The sequence below is a fragment of the Doryrhamphus excisus genome, linkage group LG17 (assembly GCF_037039965.1).
Source record: "Doryrhamphus excisus strain RoL-2023G ecotype Guam linkage group LG17, RoL_Dexc_Guam_v1.1, whole genome shotgun sequence".
NCBI lineage: Eukaryota > Metazoa > Chordata > Actinopteri > Syngnathiformes > Syngnathidae > Doryrhamphus > Doryrhamphus excisus.
In genome coordinates this window covers 8,314,259-8,328,230 of record NC_136373.1, presented here as the reverse complement: position 1 = coordinate 8,328,230, position 13,972 = coordinate 8,314,259, and the positions used below count along the sequence as shown (strand labels likewise).

At 41.9% G+C, this 13,972-nt stretch overlaps 2 protein-coding genes across 2 annotated transcripts; both read left to right on the top strand.

The window, feature by feature from the left end:
* The first annotated feature begins 232 nt into the window (after positions 1-232).
* On the top strand, positions 233-5,522 carry tas1r2.2 (taste receptor, type 1, member 2, tandem duplicate 2). The gene is made up of 6 exons (XM_058084523.2): positions 233-627; positions 851-1,157; positions 1,967-2,692; positions 2,806-3,012; positions 3,144-3,264; positions 4,531-5,522. The coding sequence occupies exons 1-6, from the start codon at positions 446-448 to the stop codon at positions 5,457-5,459; spliced, it is 2,472 nt and encodes an 823-aa protein (XP_057940506.2). The 5' UTR covers positions 233-445; the 3' UTR covers positions 5,460-5,522.
* A 5,793-nt stretch (positions 5,523-11,315) lies between these two features.
* her3 (hairy-related 3) lies at positions 11,316-13,737 on the top strand. The gene is made up of 3 exons (XM_078797921.1): positions 11,316-11,854; positions 12,017-12,098; positions 12,970-13,737. The coding sequence occupies exons 1-3, from the start codon at positions 11,774-11,776 to the stop codon at positions 13,416-13,418; spliced, it is 612 nt and encodes a 203-aa protein (XP_078654047.1). The 5' UTR covers positions 11,316-11,773; the 3' UTR covers positions 13,419-13,737.
* Positions 13,738-13,972: the final 235 nt, after the last annotated feature.

The following is a 13,972-nucleotide window of genomic DNA, read 5'->3' as shown; positions in this document are numbered from 1 at the left end:
CTTCTTGTCTTTGTGAGAGTGAAAACATGCAGACGCTGTAGCACTTTTAGTGCAGGAGGAACTTTTGTTGTGTGCGGGTCTGCGTTGGATGTGCGTGCCCTCTGCAACCACTTCTGACTCCGTGGTGGGTGCATGTCAGTCTTGGCACTTAGCTTGCGCGGACTGATTTCAGCGGTGTTGCCAAGCTGATGGACGAGTGCCGGCATTTTGTATCCTCTTCGGGCACAGAAGGAGTGAAATCCATAACCCAAGTTGTGGATACGAACATTTTGTTTGTTTACTCTTTGCATACAGATTTGTTAATCGCTCATCCTTGACAGATAGCTTCCACATTCTATTCATGCATCTCAAAGTGCATGGAAATATTCACTAGTGGCTTTGCCTTGAAGAAGCTGCTTATAAGGCAGAGACGAACTATCCTGATGTTCATAGACTTACCTTGGAAATGAAAAGAATGGGGTGTTTTCTTTTGTCTGTGTATCTGATAGGTCATGTTTTATGTCCGTTGGCTCAGTCCCGCTCTGCAGATTTCCACTTGAATGGGGATTATTTGTTAGGAGGACTTTTTGACATTCACACCAGTAGCTCAGTTAGCCATGACAGACCAGAAGCTATTGTCTGTTCCAGGTATGACTTTGATTGTTTTGGAAGGCAGTGTGTATTCTGTGTTAGAACTTTCCAAACTCCAGATGGACTGCAATGGATTATCATTCAAACAGTCTGTTATTGTGGTTGTAGTTTTTAGCGCCACACTACACTGGTGTGTTTGTGATTGTAGTGTTTTAAGGCTGGTAGTGTAAAAGTATTGTGATACAAATCCATGCATACTATGTCTAATCTTTCTTTACAGTCAAACCTTCAGTGTGCTCAGTTATCGAAGGTTTCAGCTGATGAGATTCTCGGTCGAGGAAATCAATAACTCAACCAAACTCTTGCCCAATGTGTCTCTGGGCTACAAGATATTTGACCACTGCTCGGTTGCGAAAAACTTCCCGGGTATTCTTGACCTCATTTCAACTGACGGCTTGATCCGACCTTGGAGGGAAGCGCACCAGCATGTGTCTGCACCCGCCGATGTTGTGGCCGTGGTCGGTCCATTTACAAGCACCGACATCCTTGCAGTGGCGCCGCTCTTCATGATGGACCTCATCCCACTGGTGAATATGACAACCACTGTATTTTTTTCTACCTACAGTACTAATGTTTGACAATCTAAGTTACTTGGCTTAATAACCAGGCAGATGATTCTCTTCCGAGAGTTTGTTTACTTATGAAGTTATAAACTTACAGAGCTGGAGCGAGAGCTTTTCTTCGTCATCGTGCTTGCCTACGATCAAGTTCAAAACCCGTACAAACGTGCCTCAAAATAAATCACAATTCTCAACGGCAGTTACTTTCAAATAATAATAACCATTACCTTGTTTCTTATAACATTTCACCACACATAATATTTCTGTAGCCCTTTTAATGTAAACCACAACAAAATAATGTCCTGCCTGTTTTAAATGCTCATTTTTTCTACACACGATAACCAGCACACAAAGCTTTCTAGTTCTTCTAGAATCTGCACCTATTCAGCTGTATTTCTTTGGAGTGCTGTGTCCTGTTTCTGTATATGTCCCGCCTTCCAAGCTAACTATCCCATGATTAGCCAGCATTTCAGTCACTTGTGTCATTCATGCAATTGACATAGAGTGAAAGACAAACGACACATTCAATCTATAGTGTGATTGTGAACTGTGTGTATTGAGTGGGAACTGAATCCCACAACAGCTGTATGACAATCAGCTAAACCATGTGAACCATTACAGGTACATCAATTGAACACTCTTTACGCTTTAAGTCGTTAAGCCTCAAACTAAAGACTCGTAGCATCGTCACATAGTCACTGTGTGGGTCTCAGACAGAACAGTCAAGCCAATGTAGCGATGTGTAAATGACAACTCTTCTGTTACTTCTTCCACAGGTCAGTTATGGAGCCGCCAGCTCGACTTTTTCAGAAAAAGCAAAGTATTCGTCTTTCCTGCGCACTGTGCATTCCAATAAAGACACGGTCAAAGTGATTGTATCCATTATGAAGCACTTCAATTGGCGCTGGGTGGCCTTCCTCAGCAGTGATGATGCTTATGGCAATGACGGCCAGGAACTCTTCATCAAGATGATCAAGGACACCCCCATATGTCTGGCGTATACCAACAAGATCAAACAAAGCTCAAATTACTCTGTAATGTTCCAGCAGATTGAAGCGCAGAGGATAACCACTATTGTTGTTTTTGCCCCCAAAATGCCCGCAGAACATCTCATTGAGTCGGCGATACTGCTAGGCATCACCAACAAGGTTTGGATAGCGGTGGAAACCTGGTCCTTGAGTGAGAAGCTCCCAAAGAGAAAGGATATCCAAAAAATCGGAACAGTTCTGGGGGTGTCTCAGCCTGTGTTGACAATACCTGGTTTCAGCGAATATATGCTGTCTTCCAAAAACAAACGTCACTCTGACGATGCAGACAGACGGCGGTTTTGCAATCAAGTTTGCAACTGCTCCGACTTGAATGCACAGGACATCATCTCTATGGACCCTTCTTTCTCTTTTGCCGTTTATTCAGCTGTGTATGCCATCGCTCACGCCTTGCACAACGTCTTGCAATGTCATAAGGACACATGTGACAGGAATAATGCAGTATATCCACACAAGGTTTGTATCATTTATTATCTAATTGCAGGATATTCTTCTTTGGTATTCTTGCCCCCTAAAAATGTTAAATCTCCAATACAGCCATAAAATGAAGTGTGTGTGACCTCCATTAGGTTCTGGCAGAGCTGCAGAAGTCAAACTTCTCCCTTTTAAACCAGAGTATTCAGTTTGATGAGCATGGCGATCCCAAGTTTGGATCTATTTTTATCGTCTTCTGGAATCAGAGGGGTGACATCAAGGAGATTGGATTTTGTGAATTACTCTCCTCAGGGAACTTTTTCATTGATGACAGCAAAATTCAGTGGCATGGAAACGGGATGGTAAGTTTTTTTTCCCTGTCACACTTCAAACAAATTGTAAACAAATGTGGCTTCCCCTTTGGAGGCAACGGCTCTTGGAAGTGTACTTCATTTCAATTTATTTAACTGCTGCCTTTTTGTGTCTTGTTCAGGTTCCGACATCTCTGTGCTCTCAGGAGTGTCCTGTAGGATTTTCAAAGAAGCAAGATGGAATTCACAAGTGTTGCTTCACATGTGAGGAATGTCCCAATGGAACCTACATCAACATTACAGGTACAACACCATAAAGACCAGACACATGCAGGGTTGTTTAACCAGCAAATACAACATTTCAACACTCTATATACCAGATTAATGGTTTCATGATTTCATTTGGTTTGGACATGCATGGGTTTGACTATAAACCACATATTACACATGGTGATTACTAGGTAATGGTAATGGTTTTATTTCATTTGAACATGCATCAGATTATAGTTGAGTGCATCCCATAATCAGTTCACGGTTCCACATGTCCAAAAGGAGTAGGAAGATGCAAAGCTTATTAAATCCTACCCCTCCATCTGGTACTTTTACAATCAGTAACTGTTACATTTGTTCACTTCCTGCTTTCCTAATATAGTTTAAGGCTTTTATTTAATTTGTTTATTTTTATTTTTTGTCACGTACCAAAGTACAAGGTGATATGACCATCCATTGACATAATGGGTACCATAGTAAGTGTCAATATAGTGATATATATAGCACATCATGACTGGTTCAAGACTCTTCATCCTTGTATTTAGCAAACATCAACTGCTTGTATTGTTTCTTGAATTGGCTCATCATTGTGCATTGTTTGAGTTCCTTACTCAATCCATTCCATAGTTTGATTCCACATACTGAAATGCTATGGCTTTTTAACGTAGTCCTAGCATAGAAGTGTTTCAAATGTACTTCTTCCATGAGATCATATTTCTCCTCTCTTGTAGAGAAGTATTGGATGACATTTTTAGGTAATTGGTTATTTTTAGCCTTATGCATTATTTTATCTGTTTGAAGATGAACTATATCAGCAAGTATTTGTGATTTTAGAAATAAGGAGTTAGTATGTTCTCTGTAGGCGGCATTATGAATTATCCTTACTGACCTTTTTTGCAGTACATTTAGCGAGTGAAGATTGCTTTTATAGTTATTGCCCCATATTTCCACACAATAAGTAAGATATGGTAGGTATGTTCGGATCAAAGATTTTATGCTGCCGATACCCATCCCCATAATACGAGTGAAATCGGCCGATACTGAGGGTGGAGTGGATATTGGAGTTGAGTTAAAATGAGTTAAGCACCTTGTCAGGTGTAAAAGCAGCTCAAAATTTTACCTTCAAAGTTTAGGAACATGCAAGTATGCTTACCAATATCACTGTTTTTTTGGGGGGGGGGGGGGGTACTTAGAAACAGATTCAAGAGCAATCCATGGATCCCCATGAATATCCCTTATTGTAACTATGTAACTAAAGTAACCAGTTGACTGTCTCAACTCGACTTGTGTTCACCACAGATGATCCATACAAGTGTGTGGAGTGTAAGGAGACGGAGTGGTCCACAGCAGCCAGTACATCATGCACTCTGCGACAGGTGGAGTACGCCTCATTTCAAGACAGCGGTGCTATACTGATCTTAGCGGCCACCTTGATCTTGCTGGTTCTGGTGCTGGTCATGTGTGTCATTTTTGCCCGTTACTACAACACACCTGTCGTCAAGTCCGCTGGTGGTGTCATGTGCTTCCTGATTTTGGGCTGCCACTGTCTCTGCTGTCTGAGCATTGTCTTCTTCTTTGGCAAGCCCACCGGCCTATCATGTCTCCTAAGGATGTTGCCTTTTTCCTTGTTGTACTGTACATGCCTCGCATGTTTTGCTGTGCGCGCTTTCCAGATTGTTTGCATTTTTAAAATGGCAGCCAAGTTTCCCAAGCTCTATAGCTGGTGGATGACATATCACGGACAATGGCTCGTCATTTCAGGGACATTTGTGATTCAGTCTCTCCTACATGCCATTGGTGGTCTTTATTCTCGTCCCAAACCATACAATGACACGCAGTGGTCTCCAGACAAAATCATACTGACCTGCGACTTCAATTTCTTGAGCACTTATGGTCCTGTGGCCGTAGTCGTATGTTTGTGCGCTCTCTGCTTCATTTTCTCCTACATGGGGAAGGACCTTCCCAAAAATTACAATGAGGCCAAAGCCATTACCTTCTGCTTGCTCCTGCTGACCCTCAACTGGATCATTTTTACCACAGCTTATATGCTTTATAGAGGCAAGTATATCCAAATCCTGAATGCTTTGGCGGTGCTCTCCAGCATCTACTCCTTCGTCCTATGGTATTTCCTCCCGAAGTGTTACATCATTATATTTCAACCCCACAAAAACACACAGCAGTACTTCCAAGGCCTGATCCAGAACTATACCAAAACAATTAGCCAGTAAGCACCCTTGTTGACACACTTTCTCCATTTCGAACTGGCGTCACTAACCGAGGTTCATTTGCTAATCAAAATCATCTGCGCTATTTTCTCTTCATTGGTATCACTGCGTTCCACCTCCCATCACCTGTTTCACATTATTTACTGTTGGGATAGTGAAAGTAAACATGTCCGACTGCGAAAGGGGAATGAAGGGATCGATCAGGAATTTTCACTTCGTCAGGAGCTCAGGAGGACAAGGAAAGAGGTTTGGTCATACGGAGCTCTGGTGACTGAATTCTATTGATTGATTTATTGTTAATCCAATACTATTCTGTTTAATATACTTTGAATACATTTTGTAAATCTAATGTCAGTTTGTGAATCTTTTTTTCCTTCTCATAACAGGGGGGTAAAGGACTCAAAAAGGGGAAAATAAATTGGCTTAAAGTGGCCCTTTTGGCCTCGTTAGGGTGAGGTCAAAATTAGAGCTGCAGCCTCAGTAAAAATGTTAGTCCTGACTCGAAACTTATTTTTACACTTTAACATTTAGTTAATATAATTCCTGGCTGCCAGCCAATCCCCCGCAACCCCAACCCCTCCTTGTTGGAGCCGGGGTCAGAAGAGGTTGCTGCTGTTTCAAAGTTTCACTGACAGAATTGAACAAGTTCTGAGGTGGCCCACCTCTTGGGGGCGCTGCAACCGAGGACCCCACTTGGCTGACCTCTTTCTGTCGGGATATCTTCTACCCTCTCTCACACCTGGGATGTGGTCCGAAAGAATCCGGACGCTGGATGGCGCTGTCGCCCCGCCTTCGTTGAAAGGAAGCCAGCGGAAACATCCACACAAATCAGCTGGCATGACGTCATCACTTGACCCCTCTGATGAAGCCTGCTTGCAAGCAGTCGAAAGTGTCAGGTATGGAAAATCTTGGTCTGTTGAAGAATTGTTTAAGAATATAAAAATGTTATACCAACTCAGCCTCATTGAACTTCATAGCAAGCTAACTGCTAATTTAGCAGAGCTACAAACAGTCAGCATGACCCATTTAATGACGGTGTTTTTAAAACGGTCCAATCATAGAAGTTTATATAACAGCCGGACATGTTGCTCAAAGGTATAGCGTTAAGATAACCTTTTGTTTGTTAGTTTCTCCTATTGTATGTTGCTTTTATGGTACACTGTTTTGATATCCACACAAGTGGCAACGTAGTTTTGAATGGGGTTGGTATTGCCACGGTGCGACCAAATGCAGGTAAAAATATATTTATTTTCGCTATGCAGCAGAACGACGCACTAGCATGACCAACTCACACATGTCAACAAGTCAATGCACCAACAAAGGGACCACGCGCCCGGCTGAACTGAATACAAATCAACAAATTAGCAACAGGTGCGTGTAGGAGAGAAAGTGACGGAACACAGGAAATAGTACAAAATAAGAGCATGAGAGTAGGAACTAAGACTGACAAAGTAAAAACAAAAACTGTCACACAAGCAACGGTGCAGATTGTGACATGTTATAACCCCATCGAGTCATGTTTATAATTCCATGGTTATTGAATTATCGATACCTATAGCACACTTTAAGTCGTTAACTAAGTTCAATGAGATTCATTTGGTATGGCATGTATTTATGTATACTCACACACACGCGTATATTTTATTTGTGCGTGTGCGCGCGCGCGCGCGTGTTTGAGCTTCACGTGGTGTTTGTCTTCATGCAAAAGGAAAGGCCCTTTTCCGCCGGGGGGGGGGGGGTGGTCATTCCTGGGGCCTAAATTGGCATTTTGTTGCGGCTATTGACCAGTGTGGATGGGGAGACGGGACGGGGGGGAGGATGTCCCGTGAAATTAGGAACGAATTGGTAAATGGTGCTACTTAGCGTGGCATATGGCTCCGTGGGGGAGTAGCTCACTGCTGACACCAACAAATTGGCGATTTCATACCAATTTCATACATTCATCCACCACACACGTTGAGCACATGCTAATTAAGTCAACAGCACGATTGGCGTGATTAAAACAGTCTAGTCAAAAATTATAAGTAGGATGAACTCGTGTGAATAATATATTTGCAACCTAGAACGTTTATATTAATAATAATATAAACATGTTCGTCTATTTTTTACCTGACCATGCTGGTCTGTGTGCTTTATTTGTAAAGCCTATGCAATGTAGGCGTATTTGATATTAATATACTTTTTCTCTAAGTCTCCCAATGTTACAATATTAAAATAAAATATAATAAAAAATTAAATAATAAAACAATTTAAATATTCGTAAAAAACACAACTTTTTTACTGCATACATCATTTTCTCAAAGCATTAATTCTACCAATATGACATTTCTCGTAAAATTACTGTCTATTCTTGCAATCGCGCATATACTGGATATATAGTTATATTTTTGTAGTTAGTTTCACTTTTTTAGTTAAAAAGTAAGACGGGCGAATGACATAATAACATTTCAAGTGGGATTTACTATTAAAAGCTGATTTGAAAAACAAATTTTAAAAATGTTTGTTTTCTTGAAAAGAAAAACCTTTAAAAAGTGGTTTTATTGTTGTCAGGGATTTTCTTCTACTATGTGCGACTTTAACATTGTAACAATGAGTGCACATTGGCGAAATATTTCTTCTGACTCCAAAAAAAAGTAGCATAAGGAGCGAGGAAAATTGAAGGAACGCCCCTGTGTCTTTTCACTTGTATACTTTCAATTTTCCACTTTGCTCAAATAAAAGGGAAGCCCTGGGAAAACCTTGGCGGTGGCAACTAGCCCCCCATTTAAACACACGTGTGTGTGTGTGTATGTATGTATGTATATATATATATATATATGTGTGTGTGTGTGTGTGTGTGTGGCATCGTCTCTCTTGGTTAATCTTTAGTCTTTTCTCGGTGTTTAGCCTGTGTGGTGTGTTTAATGTCCTCCAAAGAGCAGTTCGATTTAGTCCAAAAAGAAGTCATGTTCGCACAGCATGATTTCAATTACACTCCACACATTGGGTGATGTTTGTATCACGGTGCGTTTATGGGTAATATTTGTGCGTTAGTCATCTGGCTGCTCGCTCCCAGTCTTGTTTTACCAAGACACTGCACCAAAGGGCTGCTGCTTTATTCTTATTCAAATCCCGCTCAAGTGGTTCCGAGTTATTGGCAGATGTTTTGCAATTCAAGGCGCATCAATACCCATGCGCTTTAGTGTTTAACAATGGCGCCCCTCCCTCCTCCTCTTTTCTCTCTCCGTCCCCTTTTTGTCTTTCACTTGAGGGCCAGACAAAGGCTTCATCCTCCAGCGAGTTATAAAGTTACTTTGCAGTCAGTTCATTTGAGGCCTTGAGAGAACCTTAAGCGATGTTAATGTGCGCCTCTGCTCCTTTCATGCTCACACAGGCCAACGGCGTCCATTGTGCGTCCAAAGCAAAGTAAGAAGTCTTTAAATAACCCGACTCGCAGTCCATAGAAATTCATGATGCTCATTTCTGTTTGATGTTTGATCAGAGCTGCTGTCGCGTGGCTTTGGCCGAATCCTCTTGCTACGTGTTACTTCTACACTACTACGTATATATTTGTATCATTGTACTACTACGTGCACCTGTTCGAGCTTGCGCCATTTCGGTGCACTTGTTGCGCGCACAATGCGTGCCTTTTGGTCACACCAGTGCAGGCCTAATGCACCTGAATGGAAGGCGGCAAATCGATTTGCTCCGCTCTCGGTGTGCCAAATAGTGGGCCTGCCCACGTCTGCGTGTTGAAACAGACAAAGCAGACATGCATGGGGTACTTGTGTAATGGCATGCATTTGCATTACCCGCAAATATTAACATACGTCACGATCACAGACCATAATAATCAGTGTTATTTTGTTCTCACAGTGTAACTCAAAACCAGCCGTTATTATATGTGTCATGTCCAATAGTGATACACTGGCAGTGATAGGGTGAGGCAATGAGACATGCATCTGTAGTAACCCCTGAGTTTCTTATTATAGGCAATCGATGGAACCATTGGCTTGCAAATGCGCCTCTTTGCTCCTCAGAAGAACATCGTTTATTGCAGCAATGGCGTCATTGCCTCGCTAATTGTTGTTAACAAGTTCCCCAATAGTCCAATTATTACAGCATCTCTCCGGGTTCCATGACAAAAGCCCCAAAGGTTTAATGAATGACCCGCTGTTCAAAGAGGGAACGTAGCACCTTTTTATAAACATGCACTTAACTAGTGGTTTAATGGCGCATGCATTCTCTTTTCCAATTGGGACACAAGTCCCTCATTGCGCCATTCTCATGGATAGATGGCGACCAGGGGGCTTTGAAGTGCAAGGAAACACTCCCTTCCTTCACGGGGGCAACATCATGCCAATATACTGTAGTCCTTTTACCGAACAACACTCGTTTGAATCACCGAGTAATAAGCGGGGAAATGTCTCCAACAAGACAGGCGCGTCCGTGTCTAAAGCAAGCGTGAAAACCCCGCTAATGTGACGTGGAAAAGGGGACAAAAGGCACCACAGAGCCGCCTTTGGGGAGCAGCACTTCTTCCGGATTTCATAGCGATTATACGCGCATCGGTTTATTCCATTACATTTGTGTACTGCAATTATTCAGTGGATGTTACGCAATTAGTGTTCAGATTGCAAGGCACGCGTGTGACATTATAGGCCTGATAATATAGGAATAAAAATAGTGGTGTTTTGCATAGGAATCACCTTCATACACTTTTTGCAAATTAGTAATAAGCGACTGCATACAAATGAACATATTTTACATAATGCCAAACAGAAATCGGATAGAAAGTCTATTTACTTAGAAGTTCCCTTTCAGTTCCAATTCACACCGAAGAAGTAGTAAATCGTTTCAAAGTGAGAGTTATGCAATATAAATAAAGTTTCATTCTATTTCTATCAGTGAACGTCAATTATGTGTGCATAAAAACGCAAAAAGAGGCAACTTTTGCGAAAAAAAAGAAGACGAAAGCACCAATTTTGAACTATGGCGTCCCCTTTAAGATGCCCTGGATACTAATGCACCCCTTCTTTTACGCATGGCTTCCATCGCTTTAACACATAAACAGTTTGGAGTTGGCAGAAAGTTTTCAGTGGCGACTCGCGTGACCTGTCCACATTTAAATCAACCCACGGCCCCCTTAAATGGCTCCGAAATTAATAATACACCTTAAAGGGCTTCACATTATGAGCCACCTGTTCCCTAAAGGATGGAAGTGACGCCCAAAAGCTCCCACTTGCACTTTTACGCGCGTAAAAGATGCGCACTGTGGGCAGCAGTGCAGTGAGTGTTCCCAAGGTCAGTCTTTTCAAGAAGCAGTGTGGAGAATTGCGAGGCGGGGGACAGAGGACAAGGGGCGGCCCACAATTCTCCTCGGTGCCCCCCCCCACCCCCCACCCCCCAACACCAAGCAGCCCCCAACCGGCCTGGTGCGGAGACAAAAAGACAGGACGCGACGAGTTTATTTTACTTTCAAACTTAAAACATTGACGTTAAATATTGACTGTGTTTTGACATCATTGAAGGTCCCGGTTAACGAATACGATTTGACCTCATCGGTGGTCTGGAGCATGCGCCGTACCATAAAATCGGCATGTAAGTGACACGTCGAGAATTATCACGGTGCTGCCTTCGACCTGCTGGCGTGAAACTCCTAAATAAAAGACTCAATGCGGGACTCAAGTAGGAGCAGAACCATAGCCAATTATGTTTTACTTCTGGCCTTTTCACACTTCACAGCTTTGGCTTTTTCTTTACCCCACACGTTGTTGCTGTTTGCAAAGTGGGAGACATAATGTACATCTATGGAGTGGCTCATTTTAGGTTTCACTTGATGCCTACGTTTATTCTACTCTACGTCAAATAACATATAAATAACATTAATCTGTATGTTGCCGTGTTGTCCAATTATTTTGCTGACTTTATTCCGGCTACAATGATAAAAAAATAACATTAAATATATACAATGATTCTTTCTTATATGTTTACATTTCAGTCTCCATTATAGATTATTCAGACTGAGTCCCCTGTTTTGGCCGTCAAATGACAGTGTGACCATTTGAGTGATGCTGGGGGGGTTACACTGTTTGCATTGATATGGTAATTAGCTGCCTCCTATATATATACACAAGCATGTGGTCAACTTTCCCATTCCTGCTGTGGAGAAAGAGGGAGAAAAAAAAAGTGAGAATGGTTGCCAAGACAGACTGCATGGACAAGTCCAACTCTATCACTCCAAATAAGGTATGTCTAAAATGGATGAAACAATCTCACTTAGCTTGCATTCCTTGATGGTTTTACTATGTTGAACGTTGCAGGTACCCAAACCACTGATGGAGAAGAAACGAAGGGCTCGTATCAACAAGTGCTTGGAGCAGTTGAAATGTCTTCTTGAAAGCCACTACAGCAGCAGTGTGAGTACCGAAGGGCTTACCACCCAATTCCCATCTCACCTCTTTAGGAATAAATGTTTAAACAAATAAAATAAGTAATATCTATTTTTGAGTAAAGCACTTTTAATCAGATAATGCAGATAAAGTTGTAATTCTAATGTACTATGTGTTTTGCCTGGACAGATTCGTAAGCGCAAATTGGAGAAAGCAGACATCCTGGAGCTCACCGTGAGATACTTTAAGCACCTCCAGAAGACGCAAACATGTAAGTCACATGTTATATGATATTGAATACAAATGGTTCTACTTATTATATCTTACTTATTGTGTGGAAATATGGGGTAATAACTATAAAAGCAATCTTCACACGCTAAATGTACTGCAAAAAAAGTCAGTAAGGATAATTCATAATGCCGCCAACAGAGAACATACTAACTCTTTATTTCTAAAATCACAAATACTTCAACTTGCTGATATAGTTCATCTTCAAACAGCTAAAATAATGCATAAGGCTAAAAATAACCAATTCCCTAAAAATGTCATCCAATACTTCTCTACAAGAGAGGAGAAATATGATCTCAGGGAAGAACTACATTTGAAACACTTATATGCTAGGACTACGTTAAAAAGCCATAGCATTTCAGTATGTGGAATCAAACTATGGAATGGATTGAGTAAGGACCTCAAACAATGCACAACGATGAGCCAATTCAAGAAACAATACAAGCAGTTGATGTTTGCTAAATACAAGGATGAAGAGTCTTGAACCAGTCATGATGTGCTATATATATCACTATATTGACACTTACTATGGTACCCATTATGTCATTGGATGGTCATATCACCTTGTACTTTGGTACGAGGTACATTATTAAAAAAAAACCTTAAACTGTTTTATGGAAAGCAGGAAGTGAACAAATGTAACAGTTACTGATTGTAAAAGTACCAGATGGAGGGGTAGGATTTAATAAGCTTTGCTTCTTCCTACTCCTTTTGGACATGTGGAACTGTGAACTGATTATGGGATGCACTCAATTGGAATCTGATGCATGTTCAAATGAAATAAAACCATTACCATTACCAAATGCTGAATTGACTCTTACTTCGATATCTAACCTTACTGATGCATTCTCCAGATCTTTCCACACGTGGGGAACTGTCAGACTACCAAAGAGGCTTCCACAGCTGCCTGGCAAACTTCAACCACTACCTGTTGATGGCTGACAAAAATGTCACAGACAGAGACCGCCTCAAGTTAGCGCAATTGCGCGGCAAACTGTGCTTCTCCAGCGCACCGCAGGGAATTTCCAGCACCACGGACAGCGGCCCCGGGCTGCAGGCCATGACTCAGGACTTGGCGAGAAGAGCCGAGGCGGCCAAGTCGGTCCCTGCTGTGAGCGTCCAAGGGGCGTCTCACTTTCGCCCAAGTGAACACGCTCGGCGGCCCTTGCCGAGGACCAACCGGGGTGGGCTTGTCGCAGCCACCTCTTCTAAGGACAACTGTGAAAAACCACCCACTCACAAGAAGTCCACAAGTCCCAGAGAGGTTGGCAGCACTCATGATAAAATGTGGCGACCCTGGTAGAGCCGCATTGAAATACATGTTCATAGCAGGTATTTGATTGATTGCACAGTATAGATGTTATTGTTTGTATTGTACTTCTATATGTTCCATTTTCTTAAGTTACTAAACGGTATCATCTTCTGCATGCAACCAACAGCAACCTCCGTAATCCAATATTTTGTCTTTTCAGACGGGTATTTAACAATATTGTATTATTGTCATATAATGCTAATACATACTATACAGTATATACACTGGACGTATGTGTATATAGCTATCCATTTTCTATGCTGATTATCCTCACACTCGTGGGTATGCTGGAGCCTATCCCAGCTGGACTGGTCGCCAGCCAATCACAGGGCACATATAGACACACATTCACGCTCACATTCATACCTATGGACAATTTGGAGTCGCCAGGTATCCTCCACCCGTTCCCTCGTCTTGTTTGAAATGTACACAAAATGGAATTGAGTCAAAAAGGCCTAAATAGTCGGCTGGTTGGCGTCTTCACGTACTCTGCACTTCTGTTAGTTGAATTCTGTTGTTGGAACAGGCACAATTAAAAGTTCAAA

Coding starts and splice junctions, on each gene's coding strand:
- her3 (XM_078797921.1), top strand. CDS start 11,774: ATGGAGAAGAAACGAAGGGCTCGTATCAACAAGTGCTTGGAGCAGTTG. Junction 11,855..12,016: donor AAAGCCACTACAGCAGCAGT/GTGAGTACCGAA, acceptor TTGCCTGGACAG/ATTCGTAAGCGCAAATTGGA. Junction 12,099..12,969: donor CCTCCAGAAGACGCAAACAT/GTAAGTCACATG, acceptor TGCATTCTCCAG/ATCTTTCCACACGTGGGGAA.
- tas1r2.2 (XM_058084523.2), top strand. CDS start 446: ATGAAAAGAATGGGGTGTTTTCTTTTGTCTGTGTATCTGATAGGTCAT. Junction 628..850: donor GAAGCTATTGTCTGTTCCAG/GTATGACTTTGA, acceptor CTTTCTTTACAG/TCAAACCTTCAGTGTGCTCA. Junction 1,158..1,966: donor TGATGGACCTCATCCCACTG/GTGAATATGACA, acceptor CTTCTTCCACAG/GTCAGTTATGGAGCCGCCAG.